The 27,080-nt window shown below is 44.2% G+C and overlaps 1 protein-coding gene and 1 long non-coding RNA gene across 2 annotated transcripts in view; both read right to left on the bottom strand.

Annotated features, from left to right (window-relative positions):
• Positions 1 to 238: 238 nt before the first annotated feature.
• LOC308592291 lies at positions 239 to 4,277 on the bottom strand. The gene is made up of 3 exons (XR_014010463.1): positions 4,128 to 4,277; positions 3,157 to 3,207; positions 239 to 383 (listed from the first exon to the last, which is right to left on the bottom strand). It is a non-coding gene; the product is annotated as an uncharacterized lncRNA (long non-coding RNA).
• A 9,789-nt stretch (positions 4,278 to 14,066) lies between these two features.
• Positions 14,067 to 27,080, bottom strand: part of LOC308591533 (IgGFc-binding protein-like) — a 32,905-nt gene continuing 19,891 nt past the window's right edge. Inside the window, exons 13-19 of the mRNA XM_081202298.1 lie at positions 26,341 to 26,905; positions 20,928 to 21,505; positions 19,610 to 20,180; positions 19,125 to 19,324; positions 17,275 to 17,658; positions 15,636 to 15,922; positions 14,067 to 14,303 (exon numbers count right to left, since the gene is read on the bottom strand). Coding sequence (XP_081058424.1) covers positions 14,294 to 14,303; positions 15,636 to 15,922; positions 17,275 to 17,658; positions 19,125 to 19,324; positions 19,610 to 20,180; positions 20,928 to 21,505; positions 26,341 to 26,905 — 2,595 coding nt within the window. The 3' untranslated portion in view covers positions 14,067 to 14,293. The remainder of the gene's footprint in view (positions 14,304 to 15,635; positions 15,923 to 17,274; positions 17,659 to 19,124; positions 19,325 to 19,609; positions 20,181 to 20,927; positions 21,506 to 26,340; positions 26,906 to 27,080) is intronic.

Genomic DNA, 27,080 nt, shown 5'->3' with positions numbered 1-27,080 from the left:
TATGAAGTTGGTACCCCAGCTGGAAACAGGCAAGAGCTGCTCAACAACATGGTCGCAAGTTGTGAATTGCATGGCGCAGCTGTGCCCACTCAAAACAGCCACGGACGCAACTGATTCAACCTTGGTGCCTGATAAATCAACTGAGCTTTGCAGCTGGATTGCTTGGAAGGCTTTGAGGTCAACAACAAGCTTGCTTCCTGCAGGATAACCCTTCCCTTTGAATGTCACAGCCAATGTAGACTTGTTCACTGTGACTGTGACAGTGGTGGCAGGTTGATATCCAGTGATAAGCAGCTCAAATGAAACATTGTGCTGGCTTGGCAAGTAGTTCTTCAGGAAGGCTGTGACAAGTTCTTTCCCACAGGTACTTGCTCCACAATATCCTGAAAGGCAGATTGAAAGGGATAATCAGTCAAGTGCAAACAACTTAAAGCTGTGCTCTAAGAAGTTTTGTTTGTGGTCTTGAGAGGCCTGAAGAGAAACTTCACTACCTAGTCCCTCTTGTTCTAAGCAAGCTGAATTGAAAGAGCATCTGGTAAACGTGTTCCTTCCTTTCACTATAAACCTCTGCCACCTTCCCTTATCATGTGTAATCCTTAAAGTAAACAGAAGAGCACCTGACAATTCCTAGAAATAATCCACCAAGATATGATTATCTACATGCCACTCCTTTCTATACCACCCAATCCCCATAATTACCCTCAATATATCTTATAGCTCTACAATTCTATGATTCTAAGTTTCAATTGGGGACGTGGGTGGCGCTGTGGGTTAAACTACAGAGCCTAGGACTTGCCGATCAGAAGGTTGGCAGTTTGAATCCCCGCGACGGGGTGAGCTCCTGTTGCTCGGTCCCTGCTCCTGCCAACCTAGCAGTTCGAAAGCACGTCAAAGTGCAAGTAGATAAATAGGTACCGCTCCGGCGGGAAGGTAAACGGTGTTTCCGTGCACTGCTCTGGTTCGCCAGAAGTGGCTTAGTCATGCTGGCCACATGACCCGGAAGCTGTACGCCGGCTCCCTCAGCCAATAAAGCGAGATGAGCACCGCAACCCCAGAGTCGGCCACGACTGGACCTAATGGTCAGGGGTCCCTTTACCTTTACCTAAGTTTCAATTGTCTGACACTCTTGCCAGCAGAATTCAAAATAATCTCTTTCCCCCATTGCACTTGGACAACAGAATAAGATTTTTCCAGAAGCTATTTCATAGAAGAAGAAAATGACAAACTTTTCGTGGCTGGCACCATTTAAAAACTTTGAACACTCATTCACTGTCAGGAAGGCAGTATTTATAGTTTTTGTTTCTATGTTAATTTTAAAGCCAAACTTAGCCATAAGATATGATGCTCTCTCCTTCCTAGTTAGGCATCTTTTGGATACCAAACAAGCCTCATCTTTCACATCTAGACATTTTATAATAGACAGCAGTTCATATAACTTTATGTCACACATCGGAAAAAACGAGAGTGACATGAATTGGAAACATGGCTAATTAATATTTGGCAAGGAGACTATTGTTTTATTGAAAAAATGAGGTTTTAAAATATGTTGTTGTTTAGTCATTTAGTCATGTCCAACTCTTTGTGACCCCATGGATCAGAGCACGCCAGGCACTCCTGTCTTCCACTGCCTCCCGCAGCTTGGTCAAACTCATGCTGGTAGTTTCGAGAACACTGTCCAACCATCTCGTCCTCTGTCGTCCCCTTCTCCTTGTGCCCTCCATCTTTCCCAACATCGAGGTCTTTTCCAGGGAGTCTTCTCTTCTCATGAGGTAGCCAAAGTATTGGAGCCTCAGCTTCACGAATGGAGAGGTTGGATCTTCTTGCAGTCCATGGGACTCTCAAGAGTCTCCTCCAGCACCGTAATTCAAAAAAGCATCAATTCTTCTGTGATCAGCCTTCTTTATGGTCCAGCTCTCACTTCCATACATCACTACTGGGAAAACCATAGCTTTAGCTATATGGACCTTTGTTGGCAAGGTGATGTCTCTGCTTTTTAAGATGCTGTCTAGGTTTGTCATTGCTTTTCTCCCAAGAAGCAGACATCTTTTAATTTGATGACTGCTGTCACCAAAGCATTCTGGGGCAAGGGGTGTACTTAATTTGCTGGGAACTTCTTAACTTTAACTAGCAAACCTGTGTTTAAAGAGCTGGTTGATATTTACTAAATAATAAAATATAAGGAAGTTGTCATGCTGCTGTTTGTATATCTACCCACAGGTGGTGCTACAAACTGCAGCATGATGAAGGGACAGCAGTGCTGGAGGAGGAGGGAGACAGGGCAAGGAGGCAGGCAGGAGCTCAGTGAGTGAACAAGTGCCCCAGACAGGCAGGTGAGCAAGGTGCCCCAGGTAAGCTGCAGAGCAACAGCCAGACCAGGGCAGCTCCCCAGGAACTGAAGCTGCTGCTGTTCACCTCATACCTGTTTGACCTCAGCAAATTCAGAGGCCAGGGAAAACAGAAACAGATGTGGCAATTTGCCTGAGATGAGCCACAGGCTGTGCAATGTCAGCACACCATGCGGCATGTGCAAATGACATCAGCACGCCCCATGGCAGATGTGCATGACATCAGCATGCCCTGCCGCATGCTTGTCCTGTGTCAAATGCCATAGTGCATGCTGATGTCACGGAGCATGCTGATGTTTGGTGTGGATACATGGAACTTTGAGGGGTCTCAGGCCCTTCGCTGAATTTTTTTGGGGGGCACTCCTCTTGGCCCCCTTTACTTGGCACTGTTGTTCCTGACCATTGGCAGTGCTGGCTGGGAGTGATGGGAGGTGGAGTCCAACAACTTTGGACATAGGTTCCCCACCATGGTAGGGATTGGGCATGTGTTAACATGGCCAACAGTCTAAGGTTACCAGACGTCCCCGTTTCCCGGGGACAGTCCCCAGATTTACAAATCAGTCCCCATATAAAATCCATTGAAGTTGAAAAGTGTCCCTGGATTCATTGAAAAAAACTGGTAACCTTACAGTAGGCTCTGTGCCAGATAGCCACAGTCATGGAGTAGATTTTTCAGTCAATGAAAAATGTGCCAGGCTGTGAGTAAGTCCCTGTTCTGTCAGCATCTGCAACTGCCCCACAGAGACAACAGTACAAGAAAAATCTCCCTTGTAGGGTCAACCTGCCAGTTGCTGGTTAGTACCAAACTCACCATATAGGAGCACTAGCCAGTTCCAAAGCAGCAGCAGCCTCTTTGCCATGACTACAAAACAGCAGAAGAAAGTGGTTCAGGTAATCTGCAGATTCCATATAAGTTCCCCCTTCCCCTGGCGCTCTGATCATTTGCTCCTTGAACATCTACAACGTTCCTTCTGGAGCCTGCATGATGACATACGAATTCTGGCTCCCCCAGCCCAACAAATTGTAATCATTCTAACTCCATTTCTTTCAAACAGCTACAACTACGGTTATACAAAAAGCTCTTTTGGCTAGTTCAAGATGTTTCACAAGGAATTAATTCCACTTTTTTCTCATCGCTTTACAAAACAAAGTTAGTCAGTTCCCATTGAGTTGACAGTTCAGCTCAGGTTCCTTCAAATGATTGTAGTCAAAAAGATATCAGCATTCAGAATGTTAGAAGCTGCTCTGCTAAATTATAAGATATGCTTAAGAGGACTAGTAAAACGTCAACATACACAGTGGAATGTGAACTGATTAATTTATTTTGCTCAACAATTCTGTTCTTTAAACGTAAAGGCCAAAAAAAGCCTAAAGCTAAAAGAAAAAGCAGGTATAAGAGAATGAAGGTGCAGACATTTGCCCTTAATTTGTCGTGTTGTGCTATAGAACTCCAAAAGTTGATCACACCTTAACTCATTCTTTGTCAACATGGCATCCTCTAGATGCTTTGAACTACAGCTGCCATGAATCCCAGCTGTGGTTGTAGTCCATAACATCTGGAGGGCACCAGGTTGGCAAAGCTCTCCAGTCACTTCCACTGGCTGTATAGTTTTGAGGTTTGAACTTTTATCTTCCTACCAAGTGGCATGTAAATCTTACAACATAAATCCCATTCCAAATGGCTCTTCTGCGGGCCAAGGAGCACCAGGCATGAAGGTTGTTAGCCTCTCCCAACATCAAAGCAACACTAACTCAGCAAAGAAAGGAAGTGATCTCACTCACCTACTGAATGCATCTGACTAGTTCAGTATTCACAGGAGCTGGGCTTCTATAGTAGCTTATCCTTTAATGGCTCAGCCAATGTCCTAAGACGTTATACCTGATAGTTCTAAACAGGAAATCCTGCTAACTGACAGCCCTAGTATGACACTGTGCAAAATCTATAATCCAGCCAATGTAAATAAGGAACTGTCTGCTTTCTCCTAGAACTTAGTAAATAAGGAACTACTTTCTTTCTCCAGAACTTCACAAGCATTCAGATTGCCACACAGAACTTTGCAGCTTGCATAGCTATGATGTACAATATGTGTTTTTTATTAGGCAATTTCTAAAAAGGCAAAATTATTAGTAGCAATGGAAAGAGAGCATTTTGTGGTGTAGGTATGACTCGAAGTAAGAGTTAGTCATAAGCATAATCCTGCAGTAGCAGGAGAGGTGATCCTTCAATGTACAGTGGAACCTTGGTTCTCAAACTTAATCTGTTCTGGGAGTCCGTTTGACTCCCAAAACCGATCAAAAACCAAGGCGTGGCTTCTGATTGGCTTCAGGAGCTTCCTGAACTCAAGCGGAAGCTGCATTGGCAGTTTGGCTTCCCAAAAACTTTCACAAATCGGAACACTTACTTCCAGGTTTGCGGTGTTTGGGAGCTGATTTGTTCAGCAACTAAGCTGTTCGGGAACCAAGGTACAACTGTCTATGTAATTAAGGGCTTATCCAGACCCTGGTTGAACCACTTTTCTAGGCACAGGTCTGTACTTTAAAACTCCCTGAAAAGCCCTGGTTAATGACATTTATTGGGAAAGAGATGGTGGGGACTGCTCATTCACCTTGATCTTTCAGCGACTTTTGATACTGTTGACCATTGTATCCTATGGGTGCATCTCCAGGGTTTGGGAGTTGTGGGAACTGTGCTTCAGTGATTCCATTCCTACCTCCAGGGCCGTTTCAAGGAACTAGCTATGGAGATAGAGATGTTCTCCCATGTCCTACACAGTTCCAAGTTCTGGATTCAACACCATCACTGAAGGCTCAGATGAGCTCAGTGGCTAAGGGTGCCTTTTTTCAGCTCCGGCAGATTTGCCAGTTGTGACACTATTTGGACAGAGATGACTAGGTCCTTCCTGCTCTAGTAACTTCTAGGCATTTTTTTAATTTTTTTGAAATGCACTCTACATGGGGCTGCCCTTGAAGATGACTCAAAAAAACTTCAATTGGTGCAAAATGCAGCAATTAGATGATTGCACATAAGCCCTGTTTTAAAACAGCCAGGTCCAATTTCCAGGTCCAATTCAAGGTACTCACATTCGTGTTTAGGGCTTTAGAAGATTCGGGGCCCAAATACCTAAAAGGCCACCTCCTTCCCTACAGGTGGAGCACACAGGTGCTAAGGTCAGCAGATGTGGCCCTCTAGGTTGTCCCACTGCCCTCAGAAGCTTGGGGTATGGTGACCCAGGAGAGGGCCTTCTCTGGGGCAGCTGCTAAGTTGTGGAACTGTGGTGCAGTTTTAGGGACTGTACATTTCTTGGAATGAGATGTTGAAACTTTAGACATTGTGGTCCAAGTTGCAGAAATTGTGGTATTCATTGGAAGGGCCTGCTGAAATGCATTATTAGACCAGAGACCCACAGCCAGGAGTTAGATGTTTTGTTCAAATCAGTAAGTGAAATTCAAATGATTTTCCCTCTCCTTCCTCAGTACATGTCCCTATTTAAAGGCAGTCTCTACCTGTGAGTCCGGGTACAGGGGAGCCAGGCGCAGTGGGATGAAGGCAGGGGCATAAGAAGGGGGTGCAGGGGGTGTGGTCCACCCCAGGTGTCATCCCCGAGGGGGTAACAAAATGGCACACCGCAGGGGGCGGCACTTACTGCAGGGCTTGGTCTGCAGCATGCCCGAGCCACGCTTCTTTCCTGGGAGTGACGCAGTGGCTCAGGGCCCCGCGCTGCCCAAAACTGCAGCGTGGGCCTTGCATCCCCCAGGCAGACTCTGTGGGCAGCTTGCCATGGTGCCCCCCTGGGTGGATCGCCCTGCCCCTGCTGCTCCGCATGCCGAATCAGCTAGCTACGCCCCTGGGTGAAGGCATGATAAAGAGGCTGCAGCACAGGGCAACTAAACGGTATTTCAACAGGTCACAACTTTGTTGATTATAGATGTTAGCAGGCTTTGGCATAGGCATTGGGTGTGTATCCTGAATCGGCCAGACCCTCTGGAATCCAGCAACAAATGAGGCCTGGGCTTGTATAACCAGAGAGTGGATCTTGTTTCCTTCTGGTCTTCTTCCAAAACGCTGCCCTCTGGCTCACCTGCTATGAGCTACAACCATGGACAAGCACCAACAGCCAGCATGGCCGGTAGAGGAGGAAGTGATGTCTTCCCTGGCTGTGGTGAAGTCAAGAGTGTTGGGAATCTGAATATGTGCAGCTTCACACAGAGTTAATTAGGGTTTGGTCGACAGCCAAGGCAATGTAAAGGAGTAAAGTCTGCCTGGTGATACAGAGGCATGGAGACAGCTCCATGATTGGTCAAGCTCTCTCACGGGAATAATGATTTATGGCCTACTAACTGGAATGTGTTCAGTCGAGAGTAGGAGTTGGAGGTTGAGAGTTGTGAGTCGTGTAAGAGAGAGCAAGTTAAAGATCCTGTAAATAGTCCACTGTATATAATAAACACCTTTAAGTACAGTGGTGCCTTGCAAGACGAAAAGAATCCGTTCCGCGAGTTTCTTTGTCTTGCGGTTTTTTCGTCTTGCGAAGCAAGCCCATTAGCGGCTTAGCGGATTAGCGCTATTAGCGGCTTAGCGGATTAGCGCTATTAGCGGCTTAGCGGGCTTAGCGGATCAGATGATAAGCGGCTTAGCGGCTTAGCGGATCAGCTGATAAGCGGCTTAGCGGATCAGCTGATAAGCGGCTTAGCGGATCAGCTGATAAGCGGCTTAGCGGCTTAGGATCAGCTGATAAGCATCTTAGCGGCTTGGGAAAAAGGGGGGGAGGGAAAAACCCGCAGGAACTCGCAAGACATTTTCGTCTTGCGAAGCAAGCCCATAGGAAATTCGTTTTGCGAAGCACCTCCAAAACGGAAAACCCTTTCGTCTAGCGGGTTTTCCGTCTTGCGGGGCATTCGTCTTGCGGGGCACCACTGTACAAGTTACTGGTTCCTGCTTCGTCCATCCTGTCTGCAGCCGATTGCCAATTGCTTTCTTGAACTCTGCGTATACTCTGCTAAGGTGTGGCTAAGGTCCTGCAACAAGTCAGAAAGTTGCGAAACACCAATAAAGAGGCCACCCTGACTCGCTGCGGCCGTGTCGGACTGCAACACCACTCCCTTAGGCAACTTGGGCTAAGCTGTAATTTCTGCTCCTGTTTTTAATTAAGCAAGAGAGCTGCAGCTGTTCCGCCACCAGAGCCTTCATCTGCATCGTCGACCCTCCAAGTGCCCCTATTTTCCAGGGTGGTTCCTGATTTAGAGAAGCCGTCCTGGTTTCTGATTTGATCCTGGAATGTCCCAATTTTCCTTAGGATGTCCCTGTTTTCATTGGAGAGATGCAGAAGGTTATGGAGTTATCCAACCCCTGAGCCAACTGAAGGCAATCCTGTATAGGGAAGGGGGGTTTTCTGTTTGTTTTTTAAAGTTTAATGTTTTATTATGCTTTTATATATGTTGGAAGCTGCCCAGAGTGTCTGTGGCAACCCAGTCAGATGAGAGGGGTATAAACAGTAAATTTATCATTGTGGAATAATAATAATAATAATAATAATAATAATAATAATAATAATAATAATAATAAAATTTTATTTATATCCTGCCCTCCCCAGCCGAAGCCGGGCTCAGGGCGGCTAACAACAATAAAACAGTACAAAAGTACAGCACAAACAACACTCTAAAATCATTCATTATAAAATTAATTCAAATCAAGCCACTGGCAACCATTGGGCCAGAGCTCCGCAGAGTGCCGAGGGAGGGAGTCAGGCTGTGCCCTGGCCAAAGGCCTGGTGGAACAGCTCTGTCTTGCAGGCCCTGCGGAAAGATGTCAAGTCCCGCAGGGCCCTAGTCTCTTGTGACAGAGTGTTCCACCAGATCGGAGCCACAGCCGAAAAAGCCCTGGCTCTAGTTGAGGCCAGCCTAACTTCTCTGTGGCCTGGGACCTTCAAGATGTTTTTATTTGAAGACCGTAAGTTTCTCTGTGGGGCATACCAGGAGAGGCGGTCCCGTAGGTACGAGGGTCCTAGGCCGTATATCCGAATGGGATGTCCCTATTTTCTTCACAGAAATGTTAGAGGGTATGGCATTGGCCTCTGCCCACTGAGGAGATGACGGATGCCCAGTCCGATTCTAAGGCAGCATGGCCTGGGGCATGGAAATGCCAGTGTCGGCATGAGCTCAACCCCAACCCCCATGTGGGTTTTCATTTGCTTGATCAATTCAAAGCTGCCTCCCTGCTAAAGCCCCATTTGACCCATTCATTTATAACAGGAATGCAGGGGGCATGTCAGCTGGTGGATCAGTGCCTCCACTCGCCTAGCCATGTCCTGCACCTACTGCACCAGTGCTCCTTGCTTTGTCTGTGCATCCCATGGATATGAGTGATAGTACTGCCTAGCAGGGGGTTGGACTAGATCAGTGTTTCCCAACCTTGGGCCTCCAGCTGTTTTTGGACTACAACTCCCATCATCCCTAGCTAGCAAGACCAGTGGTCAGGGATGATGGGAATTGTAGTTCAAAAACAGCTGGAGGCCCAAGGTTGGGAAACACTGGACTAGATGACCCTTGGTGTATCTTCCAACTCTACAGTTCTACAATTCTGTAAAGTTTTTAGTAGAAAACGAGATCTGGATCCGAGTCCTTTGTCCATCAAGAATCAGGAAAATTTAAATGAACTAATAGGGATTTCTGCAGTCTAATAGGATTTCCAATACTGGGGTTAACCCTAGGTCATTGCGCTTAAAATAGCATTTCCATTTTAATGAGAAACTACTTATTTCAGCACAGAGCCTCTGCAATTGTTGTTTCTTTTTCCTTTTTCCTTTTTACATATTTGATACCGTTTTAGGGAATAGCTAAAGGAGATGAGGCAAGTTTAAGAAGAATTCATCCAGGATGTGGTAATGATTTCAGAAAACTGCTGTTATATTAAGAAACTGCAATTTATCATGAAGAGATTAAAGACCAGCAGCCAGGGATTTGGGCAGTTCCTTTAAATTCATACAAACCCCAGCTCCACCAGAATCCTGGTAAGGTGGGGTTGGGTGGGGCAGAAGAATAGATGCCAGTGATTTTTGCTTTTCCCCCACCTCTGCTCAGCCACGTGATACCAGAAAGGGATGGAGCTCAGAGTCTGAGAATGGGAAGCAGGTCCAACTCATCTCAGCCACATTTCTAGTTGTGTTGAGCGAGGATCCCCCATGTTGCTGCCCCTGAAGGCCAAAGCTGTGGTTTAGCCTTCTATCAAGCTGGTACCCTCAAGATGTTGCAGAATTACAAGCCCTTTACAAGCTTGCAGTTGGAAGCAGTAAGAAAAAAGTTTGACAACTTTTGTGTCTGGAATTTCACTTTTTGAACTCTAAACTCTTGTCACCCTTGGCCATTGGCCATGCTTTGCTAGGGTTGATGGGAGTAGGGATTGAGCTCTCTGAAATTTTAGAATTCATTGGCTTTCGAAATCACCTTGTGCAAAATTGGCTTGCTAAATCATTCAGTTTGCCAAATACCTTACAACCAAACCCCAACTAGTTTATTGTGAAATTACTGCCATGGACCTCAACCTTTATTCGTCCCAAAAACTCCTTTCCTGATTGAAAGTGCAACTTAAGTTTGACTAATGTTATTCATTCATTCTTGGCTGCCAACTCCATAGGTGGTATTTCTCTGTGCCCAGTGTCTTCCGTTGGCATTGTTTTCAGAAAAAAAAAGTTCTCACCTTACACTTCCCCCGGGATTCACACCTTCCTGCAATCTTTCTCCTCCTCCTCTAAAGACTGATTGCGCCACCCAACTTGAAAGGACCACCCATTCCTGGTGTCTTTTGATAGCTAAAATGTTCTGGGATATTCTTTTTTGTTATTGTTACTGTTATTTTTTAATAAAAAAGAATTGGGATGTATGTGTTGTGTTGTTCACATTGTTAAAGGATCTTTTATACTTTTGTCCTACCTATTGTCTTCCTTAGGTTTTTTTTTTTTTTGCCTTCCCATTTGTATATTTCATGTCTCATTTTACTCACCAACCATGTCATCACTGACCCCTGCTCACCCTACCAGTCCCTGCCTGCTGTCCCCAAAATTTTATCCTAAGGCCACAGACTACCTCGCATCATTGTTACATCTTGGTCTCTCCCACAAACACAAGACAACTCTGGCTGTTAATTATTTCAGATTTACTGCTAAAACAACAAACTAAGATGGAGCTCCTCTACTCATCCGTCCTCCCCAGAAGATGGAGTTGTCCGGACTGAGCTCCTTCCCCAGCACGGAAGCCCCCACCTTCTCTTCCAGTATTTTTCACGCGTCTCTGCCACTTTTGAAATCCTATGAGATTTGGCAGAGCGTATTTCCTGCAGAGGCATCACCTTGCCAACAAAGGTCAATATAGTTAAAGCTATGGTTTTTCCAGTAGTGATGTATGAAAGTGAGAGCTGGACCATAAAGAAGGCTGATCGCCGAAGAATTTATGCTTTTGAATTATGGTGCTGGAGGAGACTCTTGAGAGTCCCATGGACTGCAAGAAGATCAAACCTATCCATTCTGAAGGAAATCAGCCCTGAGTGCTCACTGGAAGGACAGATCCTGAAGCTGAGACTCCAATACTTTGGCCACCTCATGAGAAGAGAAGACTCCCTGGAAAAGACCCTGATGTTGGGAAAGATGGAGGGCACAAGCAGAAGGGGATGACAGAGGGCAAGATGGCTGGATAGTGTTCTTGAAGCTACCAGCATGAGTTTGACTAAACTGCGGGAGGTAGTGGAAGACAGAAGTGCCTAGCGTGCTCTGGTTCATGGGGTCACGAAGAGTCGGACACGACTAAACAACTAAGCAACAACAACATTTTCCTGCATTCCAACGTCTTGCCCACTATCGTAGTTCTAACACATCTGTCTGTCCCTTTGGTCAGAGCTCAGATTACAGCTGCTCTCCCCCTACTTTCTGCTTTCTGCTGTTAATTGTCCTCTCCTTGTGCCTGCTTCTTCTCCTCCTGTCAGCATCTGAGCTTCACTGATACTGTCCCATTGTTCCCAACCAGCATGGCCAGTAGGCAGAGATGTTTGCAATTGTAACTGAGCAGTTCAGAGTGTTAAACTGGCTGGTCTAGGCCAATATTCCATCATTAACAATGGACCACTCTGTAGCTAGTTGCAAAACATCTGCAAATCATTTGGAGGAGGAAATCGCTCAGATCAATGCTGATTTTGATGCCACAGTTGAATCAGGCTGGGTGGAGCTCCCTGAAGCAATATTGAATTACACCTTGGCATCCATTTCGCATACCCTCCAACACTTTGAAGCCAAAATCCGGGATGCCACCTTCCTGTTTTTTTATTGTGAGAGCTCAACAAACATTTTGGTTGCCGCAATTTTGTGCCACAGGACCCCCCCCCCATTTTTGGGCACGGTGCCCAAAAGTGTGTGTTTGGGTGTGCCATGCAAGATTGTGGCTCCAAAAAACCCTGCATTTTTTGGGGGGGGGACTCGAACTATGAAATTGCACGAGGTCATAGCACCCAAAATGATCACCCTCCTCTTGTAATAAAAAGTGGAATGTCCCCATTTTTCTAGGACACTTGGAGGGTATGGTTTATGTTGCTGCATCCCAAGAATGGACACTTGTGGTGGCCAGGTCATCAACAGGCCCTCTTGATCCCTTTCTGTCATGGCTGGTAAAATATAGTGGGAAAGGATTGACAAGATGGGCCCAGAGAGTGGTCAATGCTTTATTAAAGGAGAAGGTTATGACCATTGCCTTGGAAGAGGAGACATGGCTGCTCTTATAAAGGCCTTCCCCAAATACAGAGATTTAGCAAACTAACATCCTGTCTCTTATATTCCCTTCCTTGGCAAGGTGATTGAGAGGGTGGGGGCCATCCAGGTGCAAGGTCTTGGAGGAAGCAGATACAGTGGTGCCTCGCAAGACGAAATTAATCCGTTCCGCGAGTCTCTTCGTCTTGCGGTTTTTTCGTCTTGCGAAGCACGGCTATTAGCAGCTTAGCGGCTATTAACGGCTTAGCGGCTTAGCGGCTTTAAGAAAAAGGAAACAAACTCGCAAGAACTCGCAAGACGTTTCGTCTTGCGAAGCAAGCCCATAGGGAAATTTGTCTTGCGGAACGACTCCAAAAACGGAAAACTCTTTCGTCTTGCGCGTTTTTCGTCTTGCGAGGCATTCGTCTTGTGAGGTACCACTGTAATCTGGAACCACTCCAGTCTGGTTTGGCAGTGAAACAACCTCGACTATCCTGATTAATGAACTTGATCAAGATTAATGATCCTTATCACTGCTGCTGGGTAAGCCCACCAGTGACCACCCATGGAGGATGGGAACCCACTAGAGTGTAGTTGGGCCAGATTGTTGCTTTGTAGCCAGGCCAGTACATGCCAGACACCTGACAACCCATATGTTATCAAGTGCGGGGCAGGTGGGCATGGTTTGTGAGAAATTGACTCATGGGCTAAACTGGGACTCCTGCTAGGCCAAATTTGGTGCATGGGCCAGAGGTTACCCATCCCTGGAGTAGACAATACTGAGTTAGATGGACCAAATGGTCTGATTCAGTATAATGCAGCTTTGCTGCAGGACACAGTAAAGGAAATATATTTAATTTACTCAGAGAAGGATGGATTGACATAGAACTCATCTTGGACTATCAGTCTAACTGGAACTTAATCTTGGCACCTGACTCCGGAATTTACACTGCTGTTAAGACACTATGTAAGTTTACATTGCAACTATTTACATTACATTAAGCAGGAACTTATTCTGTGTTAGCTGATTGTGTTAGACAATAAAAGATTTGTCTGTCTACACGTGTATTTAATTTTTTTAATAAGAGAAAATAAACATTTAACAAATGCATCATTTGCTGTATACCCTAGGGACTTTCCTTTTGTTGTCTGATATTGTTGTATAAGTCTGCCTTCCTCCCATTTCTGATGCTGATCTACACTCCTCTCATTTCCATATTTCCCAAGTGAAGATCAGCATCAGGAAGGAGGCAGGAGTGAGGATCAGCATCTGGGTTGGGGGCACATGATGAGCCTCAGCAGTATGTATACAAGCACCCTTAACAAACTATAATTGGGGTGGTGTGCCAAAATGTCTGGAGCCGGCCCTGAGGACCTCTAATATCAGACGGCAGCCCAGCCAACCCAGGAGGATGACAATGTGTCTCCTAAAGCCAGTTGTCTTGCTCCTGTTTGCTACTTCTGTGGAATAAATCAAAGAAGGACGCTTTGAAATCTGGCTGTGTTACACATAATATGAACCTTGATTTATATAATCCTCACAAATCTATGATGTAAATGTGCCTCTGAATACCAGAAGAACTAGTGGAAGAAAGCTACTGCCCTCACGATCATCTACTTAGCAATTGTAAGAACAGAATGCAGAGTAGAGGACTTTGGTCTGATCCAACAGAGCTGTTCTTAGGTGAGGACGAGCACCAAATCCATACCTTTAGTACTCTGATGCTGAGCACAATTTGGAGTCTAGAAGGAAATCCAGCATTCTTTGCCCCCAGATAGTCTTGAGTGACAACACTCACCATCCTCAGTTAGCTTAACTAATGGTCAGGGATGATGCGAACTGTGATCCAACAACATCTGGGGACCCATCATCTGGATACCACTCTAGACCATGTTGTTTCCTTGATTTCTTCCTTGAATATAACCATTATTAGAGCTTCCCGCACCCCACAGGTTTTTTTGCCTATCCACAGAGCTAAAATCATGCTGAACAAAGTAATGTCAGTCCTGAGAAGTTCCCACACCCAAAGGATTTATTGATTCTTAGAGGAAAGTGTCATCATTTTTTTATTATTATTATTTTATTGTAATCAGAGTCATATTGATAGAGGTTTGAGCAATATGAAAATGTTTTGCAGAAGAATGTTGCTGAAGAACTTGCATGCGAATAGTTGCCACTGATGATTGAGCAGAAAAGGGAGGGTTCCACTTTGGCTCAGACAGCTTTTAGACATCCCTGTAAAATAAGATTGTGAAGAATGTAATGTGAGCTTGTTTATGACTCTGTGAGAATCTTCACAACACTTCCTGTCCCACTGTAGATTTTTTTTTAACACTAGCAGAAAGTGCCCAGCGTGGCTCAGGAATCCTAAGAAACCAAAAAAATACAGAGATATAGAAATGGATAGTGTAATTTGTTCATTTCGAGGGCTGTGCCTGCCCTCCTTCCCCAACTCAACCCTGAACGACTCATGGAATGCCCAACCATGATCAATTTGAGGGATGGGGCTAATGCAATTTATAGTTTTTTGAACCCTATATGATTAGGAAAGCGGCAGGGGAAGGAAGTGCTGTGTCGTTGTCCCTCAACCACACTGCAGAAAACAGAAAGTCTCAGTCCTGCTGTGTGTTGCCTTGCAAACATGTTTTCTACACAGAGCATGACAGTAAAGCAGATTCTTGCAGCCAGCAGTATTGCACCATTGGTGGGCTGCTCCTGCACTGCCATAGCATGTGCTTGACCGCCATGACATGCCTGCTAACCATACCCTCTTTCCCCTTCCTCCTCCTGCATCATTGCCCCCAAGCTGAGGCTCATTGGAGTACAGGTCCCAGCCACCCTCGCCACTGACAACAATGTCCCACTCCAGGCTGATCTCACTTGCTGCAACCACTGCCACCTGCATTTATGGAGAGAAGTTGCCTGAGCCAGTCCCGCCTCACTCACTATCACCTCCCAAATTGACTCCTCCATCAGCCATCAGCATCACTGTGGAAACCATAACTGCTGGCAGTGAAAACCATCCAACCACCAGTGCTGGCACAACACAAGGGCAGTAGCTAGTATCTCTCTCCTCCTCTCCACCCCACTGGTCACAGGGCTAGCTCTCTTCTTCCTACCTTGGGACCTCTGCAGTGCTGGCAACCCCTCTTTCAGTACTGCTGGGGTAAGTTTCCCCAGTGTAGTGCCTGCAGGTAACGTGTTTGTGAAGCAGTCCTGGGCAGCCAGCAGGATTTCATCCTCTGCTCACCAGCCGGTAAGTGGAGAATTCAGTCCTGTATAATTTGACTGTGTGATTGTGTTCCCCTGCTAGGAACAGGTATGTGCAGCCCAAGTGCAGTGCAGGGCTGTTTGAAAGCCCTTTTGAAATACCCCTATTTTGCTCTTTGCAGAGGCTGCCTGGCTGTCCTTTTTCCTTCCCAGCGCCCCAGCCTAATTTGGTTCTGATCTGGAAAATTGTTTGCTGGCTCCCTGATTTCCTCCTCCAACACCAAGAGGAGTATGCTGTAATGTGCCTGTTTTACCCCATGTCGTCTTTAGGCAAAGACCTTTCCCAGAATTGCTCACCTGCCAGAGAAGTCCTCAGCTTTCCAGGCATCAATGACCTCAGCCATATTTCCTGCTGTCTTCCCATTGGGCAACTTCAGATCATCAGCACCATTTCCATTGAAGTTCCCGCAGGAGGCACAGACTTTTCCTTCCAGGCTTTTACTGATTTGCACTTTCATTTCCCCATTGGGTTCAAGGAGAACTTTTACTACAGAGGCTAATTTAATCACAATCACATCCTGAGAGAGGCTTATAGAGACATCTTCAGAAAACTTCACCGGGAGTGTCCTTTGGCGCCCATTTACCTGAAATGCAGAAAAGAGGGTGAAAGGTGCTGAGCTAGAATAGGTGTCCCCCTACTCAGGGGTTACCTTCTAGGGCTCAGTACACATAAGTGAAATCACACAAAATGGGGAGCAACCTTAAACTGATCAGGACTGCAATACTTCAAGGACCGCCTCTCTCCATATGGTCATCCTCTGAGCCCCTTCTTCATGTGCCTCCTCTACAAGAGGTCCAGGGGGTGGTGACATGAGAATGGGCCTTTTCTGCAGTGGCTCCCCATTTGTGGAATGCTCTCTCCAGCGAGGATCACCTGGTGCCTTCCTTACACACCTTTAGACACCAAGACAAAAAGTTCCTCTTAAACCAAGCCTTCGGCTGATTGACATCCGATGCCCTTTTAAATGTGTTGTGGAATAGAGAGGGGGTTATTATTGGTTTGTTTCTGTTCTTATTTCTATCGTATGTTTTGTCTTTTTTATATTGCAATTTTATGTCGTGAAGCATCCTGAAATCTACGGCAGTAGGACAGTGTATGGAAATTTAATAAATAAATAAAATAAAAATAAATAAGCACCCTTTCAATGCCCTCTCTGCCGTTCTCTCTCCAATCCAAACCAAAATAGCTGTATCCAGAAATATGCACAACTAGTGTTGAAGCTCTGGGGCCAGCAGGAGGCTAGAGGACATGCGGGAAAGTGCGCTACCTCACATGTCAGATGTTAGGCAGGGAGGCTGAACAGCCTAAACAAAGCTCTGTTATGCCTTCGGTCTCTTTGGGGCTTCCTTAGCCCTCACTGAAGTCCTCTTTGGGCTCTGGGGATGGTCTCCTCACAAGTCGCAAGGACTCTCCAACTCTCTCCGGCTTTTCCGGGTTTGAACTGAGTCACAAAAGTCAGGCTTCTAAACACATAGGACTCTCTCATCCATCCAGGCAACCAGGAGGTATTTTCACACCTCAAGGGGTATGGCCTAGGAAGGGGGAGGTCCAGGGGAAAGTCCTGAGAGTCAGACAGAAAGGCTCAGAGGACCACATTGGCTCTTGGGCTCAGGTTCCCTACCTTTAGATCAGGGGTAGCCAACCTGGTAATCTCTGAATGTACCTGAGCAACAATTCCCAACAGCACCGACTATTGGCCTGGATAGCTAGTTGCTTTTTTAAAATGGGGAAACCCTTTTGCCCTGTTGGTGAGAGCTTGGCAAGCTACTGCGTTAGGCCAGCATACAAAAACTGAAAATAAATAAACAGAAAAATAAGGGGTTGTGTCCAACTCAGGTTTACACAGAGCAGATGTCTTGAAATTAACGGACGTAGTATAATCATTATGCAAATATGCCATTGGATGAAATCTGAGATCCTGCCCCAGGATCTTACCCGTGTCTCCTTGTTCGTTTTTACAGTGATAAAATACATCCCTTTGAAAAATGCATGTATTGTTGTTGCAGCTGGCAAATTTGAACCGTTGTGTTCCTGGACAACTGCTACGATCCTAAACCAAAAGGGGTCGTTGTCGTTGCAGAGGGATGTAACCTCATAAGCTCCTAGGTTGGTAATTTCCCCTGAGGCTCCATCAAAGGAGGTCAGCTGTGCTCCAGGGGTGAGGACGCACTCGCCATTTTCCCTTATGCAGCCACGCACACCGTTGTGGAGGGCACAAATCTCTCCTTCCTGACAACTGTTTTCTGCACAAACCAGTCGGCCGGATGGGCTACAGGTGCATTTTTTCAAGCAGTTGTCTAAGACGATATTCTCTCCAGCCTGGTTGATTTACAGTCCACAAAGGGAGGGAGTGAGGGAGGGGAGAGAGAGAGAGAGAGAGAGAGAGAGAGAGAGAGAGAGAGAGAGAGAGAGAGAGAGAGAAGAGTAGAAAAGTTAAAATTTAAATGCAAACTTTAATTATTTTTAATAAGGTAAAAAAGAAATCACATAGAAACAGACATTCAACATATACAACTGTGTACTTAGAAATACCTCTATACAACTATAATCTAGTACACCAGTGCTACATAGTTGATAAATCAATAGCAAAATAGGTCACATTTTATACTTTAATATATTCATTCATACTATATTAGTATGACAATTATTCCAAGTTCTCTTTTTATATATATATATATTGCACCACCGGCTTCCAGCTGTGTCATTTTTCTTTATAATTTCCATATTTCTTTAACACTATTGTCAGTTTGATAAATGCCACCTTTTCCCATAATCTCCTAGCTAATTCATTCTTATTCAGTTTATAGCTATCCTTCCAAGCCTTTGAAAATGTTTATTAATTGTCAGCGAGGTTTATAGTTTCCATGAACATACCCTGCTATGTTTAAAGCATGGATAGCCAACATGGTGCCCTCAACATGTTGTTGGGCCCTGCCCCCAAACTCCCATCAGCACCAGCCAGCATGGTCAACAGTCAGAAATGATGGGAATTGTAGTCCAACGATATCTGGAGAGCATCATATTGCTACTCCTAGACTAAAGGAATAAAAGGAAGGGGGGTGAATATGCCAGTACATGTATCAACATATGAAGGTTTGTTTTGTTAAACTATTAATTCACAAAGATATAAAATGAGAGCAAGATCCTGAATGTAATTATATGATAGTATCGAAGCAATGACCTTTCTGTCATCCATGAATTTTGTGTGGGGAAAACAGTAAAATGTGCATGAAGGACATATTTAAATATTTTGTGCCAATACAAATAAACAAAATTGGGGATTAATGCAGTAAGGGCACGGAATAGAATTATGAATTATGAATCGATGCATGTGAAACAGAGCCAAAAATAGACTAATATAACCAACCCTGATACCAACACTAACATCAGCAGCAGTATACCACTTCCAATAAACTTTTCAGATCTTTCTGGCTTTCAGAGTCCAAAATAGAGTAAAAAAACACACTAACCCCACCTCTACAAATGTTGTTTGCAGGTCTGGACTCAGTCTAAAACCATCCTATTGCTAATTCACTTGTTCCCAAAAGTAAACTCTGTTCATTGGTGGACAAGTGACTTTCATGAGTCGTCATCCAGTAGAGGATGGCAATATGAGAAGGGTATTTTTCCGTGATGGCTCTCTCCTTGTGGAATCTTTTTTTCTCTTGATGATGCATTGCTTCCTCTAGGGTCCATTCATGAAAAACATGAGGCCTTGCAGGCTGACTTACAAGAGGCACAAGCGAATGCTCAAACATCACTGTTTTCACAGCTGTTGCAGTTACCTTGATGTAGCGCCCGTCATGCACGCAGCCACAGTTCCCCATTGCCACACATCTGTCACCGTCAAACAGGTAGCCGCCGTCACACTGGCAGCCTTCGAAGCAATTTTGGGTGCACCGGGGCAGAGTGGATAAGCTGGTGCAGGTGGAATCACAGGTCCTCGTACACAACTTATAATGGCTATTGGGTGGGCAAGTGAGAGCTGAAAATGAGAGTGAAGATCCGTGATTGAAGGAGTCAAAATAGTCCAGGCAGGGATGGTTTATTGGCTAGCTATTTTTAATTATAGAAGGGGTTACGAAAGCATTTCATCCCTATTCATTTGGTTGCGCAGTATGGGGAAAAATTATAATAAAATTAAAGGCCTACTCCATGTTTTTAACTGGCATAAACTATTATTATTAATCATGATTCTATTGATTAGGTCCTGGAAGGAACAGAAGAAGATTAGAAGATGTAACTGCAGGTTCCTGCTGTGCAAACTTACGACAGAAGTTGTTTTTTCTCCAGGCTCCAACTGTAACTCCTGCAGCCTGACATGCAGCTACATAAGCCTGGATGCTCCTACAGAGAGTTTCTCCTGCACCATTGGCTGCACACATGTCATACAGACAGTGGTTGAAGTATTCAGCAGGGTCCACCAAGGAGTGACAGCTCTTGAAGGGGCCAGATTTGGCTTGGATCATTCCGCAGGAACTCTCCGGTCGGTACGGCGCTGTCTTGGCTGCATCACAGACAGGGCATTTATCTCCACAGCCATCGGAGCATCTGACACCATCAATGGGAACCTTCCAAGAGGCCCCAAACTCTTCCACATTCTGGGTGCTTTTCCTGGTAGGCAGAATAAAGTCATCAGTCTTGTCCTTATTGAAATTGCCACATAGGCCATTGACAAGTCCCTGATAGTTACTGGGGACAGACACCAGGACATAAGAGGAGGTGTCAAAAAGGACTTGGAGACCAAAGTCAGACTGGACAATGATATTGTTGCCTTCCTGGTTGGCCCAGAGTTTCCCATCCTTTGTCTTCATGGGCAGCGTGTAGAGCTCTCCATCCACCTGCATTAACCACAGAGAAGGTGACAGTTTTAAATAATAATTATTATTAATGTTTCTTTAATGGTGCTTTCGACTCCAGTTCAGGTAGAAATTCCTCCCAAAGCAGGTTACAGATGAAAGATGCCTCTAAATTGCTCCTGTTTTGTGGGAGGAATTCATGCACATACCAGAAATGCAGGTTTATGCAATCGAACAGGATTAAATCGCCCTGTCTCCCCAGGGTGACAAATCTACTTAAAAACAACCAAAATTCTAACTTCTCCAAAACTCACATTGCAGTTCTCCAACCCCAAAAGTGGACAAAAATGCATATATTTGGAGATGTACATTAAAACCACATGTTGGTGAAAATGACAAATAGAAATGCATTATATTAGAGAAAATTGCTTTCAAAAATGTGTCCATCATTTATTTATTTGTTTGTTTGTTCATAGTTTTTATAAACTGCTTAATATTTTAGCAAATCTTTAACCGGTAAAAAAAGGGGGAGAGTTGTTAGGAGAAATTTGCACTTAAAAGCAGGAGGGTTAAGGGGGGGAAACCCAATTGTGAATTGCTGCAGAAATCTGGAGAGCTGAATTCAGTACTGGGAAAATGTGAAATTGAGAGAAACCAAAATTGTCAGATGAGTCCATTCCCAGTGATGGAGCACAAGGGACAGTGGGAGATGAAATTCTCCCAAGAACTCCTGCAGTTGTAGGAATTGTGGGTGAACTATGGTGGCATTTCTACTTCAGAGAGACATACCTTGAGCTTCCAGTTTGTTGCCTTCTCAATGACAGCGGTGTGTCCATGAAAAGAGACTACAATCATCTTAGTCAGTGACCTTTCATTTTCCACTGACACGGCAAAGTTTGCCAGCTGAACATCCTCTCCTTGGACTTTAGCTAAAGTATAAGTGCAGGTTCCTTGGAAGTCGTAGGCCCGTCCATCAAAAGTTAAGTAGTGGGAGCCTGCGGACAAACTGCAAGTACCAGACCCTACAGGATGACAGCCTTGGATACCGTCCTTCACCCTACATTCCTCATGGGGCCCACAAGAGATTTCCTGGCATTTAACAACTCCATTGTCTGTACATTGGCATCGTTCCTGGCAGGAGGAACCGGGGTAGAACTCCTCTCCCTTCTTGTAGTAGTTGCCCTGGTGCTCACAGCCACAATTCCCAATAGGGACACACTGGTCCCCACTGAAGACGAACCCTGGATTACAATAGCATCCTTCTTTGCAGGTCATTTCACACCCATCAGGAGCCGAGAGACCACGGCAAGTGGCAGGGCAGCCATTTCCACAGAGCTCGTAGTGAGAGTTGAATGGGCAGGCAGGGCCTGGAAGAAAGGACAAAAACAGAAAGTGGTGAATTTCAAGCTAGTATAGAAGTTTTTTCAGAAGACGTCTGGTTCTTTGGTCACTTGGAGTAGAATAGGTCTGGTGTGCTCTGTTATAAAGTATGTCTATGGAGTGACATCTGCTGGTTAGAGAAGATGTTAGCAAAGGTTGCCATAGGATTAAATTGTATTTCGATATACCATAAGCCCGCAACATATGGCATGCACATCCTTGGAGCAGAACATTATAAGGGAAGATGATTAGCTCACTGGTAAACAGGACGTTTTTCATACAAAAGGTCCTAGGTTTAATCCCTGGCATCTCCAAGTATGACTGGGATAATGTCCATAACTGAGAGTCTGGAGAGTCAACTTCCGGTCGGCGCCAGCGTTAATGGCGGTCCTCTTTCCGAGCTCCGGAGGAGGACTGCTCTGCGAGTTCGGGTCTGACCCGCTACGGCAAGTGGGGGACCCCTAAAATCACAGGCACTGAAGCCTGTGAACAAGGAGACTCGGTGGGCACCAGAAGCGCCCCCCTTACTGCAGAAAGAGCCTTTTTAAAGGCTCCGGAACGGCATCGGGAGAGCGCGGTGCTGAGAGTCGCTACCCAGCCCGCAGAGTGAAGCCGCATCGCCATTGACGGAGAGCGCCGATTCCTTCCTGTAAATCTGGAACTGAAAAACCTGTGAGTAAGACTGAACGCTAATTTGGAACCCTTTAAAAGAAAATTTGGCTGAAAACGGGGAAGGTAAAAATTAAGGAAGTCTGCCTCCCCCTGACTGCATGACAGCTAAAGCAACGGAATTTTAAAGCTGCATCCGTATGAAACATTCCTTGACTATTTAACCTGACATTGGACTTAGATCTCCCCTCTAGCAAGCAGGATAGAGGGGAGGAAAAAAAGGGACAATAAGAACTGCATGACTTATTTAAAAGGGAAAAATCTTCTGCTGCCTTAATACCCTGAAACGGACTGCCAAATAAGACAATAGAGCACTGGACTGTCTTTAAATTCTTGGGAAAGTTACATGGTTGAAGTTTCCTTTGCTACAAAGTTTTTAGACCTTGTTGCTACAGTATATTGAAGCATGTTGAAATAGTATCTATTGGAAAAGTACTGTAACATATATTTACAAGCCTCCTGATATACTTGTCTTCAACTTCTTTTGTCTCCGTACTTGGACATTTTGTTTTGCTCCCCCTAGAGGGCTAAAGTAACGGTTGTAACAGTCTAGGACAGTGGAATTTTCCACCAGGGGACTGTTTTCGTGGGAACGACCTTGGGACATGAGTGGCCCAGCAGAAGAGATAACCACCAGAGCCAAAGCCAAGCAACAACAACACCAGCAACAGCAACAAAAGAAAAGAGGCTCAATTACAGGCGTAACTCCTACAGGAACAACAGGACAAGAAAAAGTGACAGCTGCCTCCATGGAGTCAGTGACACAAGCATTACTCAAGATAAATCAATCTATGGAAACCTTGACAAAGCAGAGTACAGAAAACACACAGAAATTAACAGAACTAACAGCAAGACTGGACCTGAACACAGAATCTATAAACAGGCTGGTTCAAGAAAATTCTGCAACACGTAAGATTGCAGAGGAAGCTAGAACTATTGCTGGAGAGACTCAAGAGAACTTAGAACCGATTGCTAGAAAGGTTCATGAACATGATGTAACTCTGGCTTTGTGGGAACTACAGAGAAAGGAAAGAAATCTGAAATTGAGATTGATTCCCGAGAACGAAGGAGACAACCTCGCGGAGTTTTTAACACAAGAGTTTGCTGATTTCTGGGAAGATTTGGAGGAGGAAGAATTTAAGATATGGGATGGGAAGAACATATCTAAACCCAATGAGATTAGAAATTGTTTTCTGAGCTATTTTAAAAAACTTTATTCTCAAGGACCACAAAATGAAGAGGACATAGATAAATTCCTTTACAAATATGGATTACAAAAAATCTCTCATCAAAGCAAGGTGGACTTAAACCAGAGAATAACAGAACAAGAGATAGAGGGGGCCATTCAGGGCATGCAACTGGGCAAATATCCAGGACCAGATGGACTGACTTCCAGATATTACAAATCTTTGAAGGAGTGGTTGGTTCAACCGTTAAAGGAAGTCTGCAACGAGATTCTAGAGGGAAAAAAGGCACCAGAATCGTGGAAAGAAGCGTATATTTCACTCATACCAAAGACAGAGACTGAAAAGACTCAACTTAAGAACTACCGCCCAATATCATTACTTAATGTGGATTACAAAATCTTTGCAGACATTTTGGCGAAAAGATTTAAAAGAGTGTTGATGGAGAAGATTCATAGGGACCAAGCAGGCTTTCTCCCAAAGAGGCATTTATCAGACAATGTAAGGAATGTAATAGACATTTTGGAACGGCTAGAGGTGAATATAAACACCAAAGCAGTGTTGATTTTTGTGGACGCGGAGAAAGCCTTTGATAATATCTCTTGGAGCTTTATGAAAAAGAATCTTCATGGGATGGGGGTAGGCCAAGGTTTTGAGAATGGTGTGGGTGCGATATACTCTGAACAAAAAGCTAAGCTGATTGTAAATAATGTGATAACGGAGGAACTTAAGATAGAAAAAGGAACACGACAGGGGTGCCCAATTTCCCCATTGCTTTTCATTTCTGTTCTGGAGGTATTGCTGAATATGATTAGAAATGACCAGCAGGTTAAAGGTGTACAGGTCGGGGTTAAACATTACAAGTCAAAGGCCTTTGCAGATGACCTAGTATTGACCTTACAAGAGCCAGACACTAGCACGAAAAGGGTGTTGGAGATAATCCAACAATTTGGTCAGGTAGCCGGATTTAAACTGAACAAACAAAAAACTAAAGTACTAGAAAAAAAATTAACAGATACGGAGAAGGAGAAATTTCAAGAAGAGACAGGCTTGACAGTGGTTAAGAAGGTGAAATACCTAGGGGTTTATTTGACATCTAAGAATTTGAACTTGTATAAGGACAACTATGAAAAATGCTGGTCAGAAATTAAAAAAGACCTAGAAATATGGTCAAATTTGAAATTGTCAATGTTAGGCCGAATTGCAGTGATTAAGATGAATGTATTGCCTAGAATGTTGTTTTTGTTTCAAACTTTGCAAATTCTTGACAAGATGGACTGTTTCAAGAGGTGGCAAAAAGATATTGCAAAATTTGTCTGGCAGGGCAAAAAGCCCAGAATAAAATTTAAAGTACTTACAGATGCAAAAGAAAGAGGGGGATTTGCCCTGCCGGACTTAAAATTGTACTATGAAGCAGCAGCGTTTTGCTGGCTAAAAGAGTGGATGCTCCTCGAGAACACAGATATCTTGGACTTAGAAGGTTTTAACAACACATTTGGTTGGCATGCATATCTATGGTATGATAAAATCAAAGTGCATAGGGCCTTTAAGAATCACATTGTCAGAAAAGCGTTGTTTAATGTATGGATAAGATACAAAGATTTGTTGGAAAATAAAACCCCTAGATGGCTGTCACCTTTGGAGGCTAAGACAGTGAAGAAACTCAATATGGAGGCCGGATGGCCAAAATATTGGGAAATTTTGGAACAAGATGGAGATAAATTGAAATTACAGAGTTATGAGAAATTGAAACCAAAAGTACAAGACTGGCTCCATTATTATCAAATAATGGAGGTTTTTAAACAAGATAGGAAAATTGGCTTCCAGGTGGAAAAATCAAAATTAGAGACGGAACTGTTAGAACCCAATACTAAGAATTTGTCAAGAATGTATAATTTGCTGCTGAAATGGAATACACAAGATGAAACAGTTAAATCGGCTATGATTAAGTGGGCACAGGACATTGGTCATAACATCATGTTTGCTGACTGGGAATGGTTGTGGAACACCGGTATAAAATTCACGGCATGTAATGCCTTAAAGGAAAACATTATGAAAATGATCTACAGGTGGTACATGACCCCAGTCAAGCTAGCGAAAATTTATCATTTGCCTGATAATAAGTGTTGGAAATGTAAAGAAACTGAAGGTACTTTCTATCACCTTTGGTGGACATGCCCGAAGATTAAGGCTTTCTGGGAAATGATATATAATGAAATGAAAAAGGTACTTAAATGTACTTTCCCTAAGAAACCAGAGGCCTTTCTCTTGGGCATTGTCGGCCAATTGGTGTCAAAGAGAGACAGAACCTTCTTTATGTATGCTATAACAGCAGCAAGAATACTTATCGCAAAGTATTGGAAGACACAAGATCTACCCACCCTGGAAGAATGGCAGATGAAAGTGATGGACTACATGACATTGGCTGAGATGACTGGCAGAATCCGTAATCAGGAAAAGGAGACGGCAGAAGAAGAATGGAAGAAATTTAAAATCTATCTTAAGGACTATTATAAACTTGATGAATGTTAGAATGTTAGAGGTTTTGAGAAAGAAAGGGTTACAGCGATATAAGATTAGACTGAAGGAAAGATTAAGAGGACAGAGGCTTGACGGAAATATTTAGAAGTTGCTAAAAAACTTTGGACATTGGGATGCAGAAAGGGGAGGTATGGGGGAGTCTGAGAAACAAGGTTTATGAAAAAAAGGTTATGAAACTATACGTGTTTGTATGTCTTTTTATATGTTTGTATTGTTTTAAAAATTTTGTAAAACCAATAAAAAAAATTATTAAAAAAAGAGAGTCTGGAGAGTCAATGTCAGTGTCAATGTCAACAGTAGATGATCTGAACAGGTGTCAAGTTACTGCTTATGTTCCTCTACAATAATAATAATAATATCTTTATTGTCATTGCCCCCTCTCGGGGACAATGAAATTACTTAAAACAGCTTCAAGAGGCAATACTTACTGCAGAAAGACTCTGTTCTCCATTCTTCAAGCTCAATGTCCAGATCCTGACAGGCTGCCCCATAAAAGCTGATGGCATTGCACAGAATGTTGTGCAGGCCATGATACTGGCAGACATCAAAGATGCAATCAATGAAGTAGGGCGTTGGGTCGATGATCTCATGGCAGTGCCTGAAAGGCCCATCCCTCTTGATGAGGATCCCACAGTATTGGTTGCTCTTATAAGCTTGTTTCTGTGCCTCTCCACATGGTGGGCAATCGGTGGTGCAACCCTGTGAACAACCTGGGACCTCTGCCACCTTCCAGCTCTCTGCAAAATGGAATATGCTAGGTGCTTGTCTCCCATCCTTCATGGTCAAGTCATCACTAGGGTTCATGTTGTTGTTGCCACAGAGGCCACAAACAGCATTGGCATATGTACTGGGTACAATGACTTTGACATAGCTGTTCCAGTCAAAGGTTACTGTCAGGTCAAAATCAGTCTTGATGAAGACCTCACTCCCACTGATATAAGCCTTTATCTTGTCTTCATGGTAGAAAGGCAGGTTCACGTAGACTTCATTAACCTGGAATGTGATGCAGTAGGAATTGTTACCACTGCTCTTACCAAGTGGTTGTGTCCAGTATTAGTTTTAGAGAAACAGACCCATTAAAATTAATGAACAAGAAGCATATAATATAAAGACTATAAGGTTTCTCCTGATTCACATGTTCTGGAAAAATAGGGCATAGTACCATCAA

This window comes from Podarcis bocagei (assembly GCF_964188305.1).
Source record: "Podarcis bocagei genome assembly, chromosome: 7".
Taxonomy (NCBI): domain Eukaryota; kingdom Metazoa; phylum Chordata; class Lepidosauria; order Squamata; family Lacertidae; genus Podarcis; species Podarcis bocagei.
The sequence above is the reverse complement of the archived record's forward strand: the minus strand, read 5'-3'. Positions and strand labels throughout refer to the sequence as shown.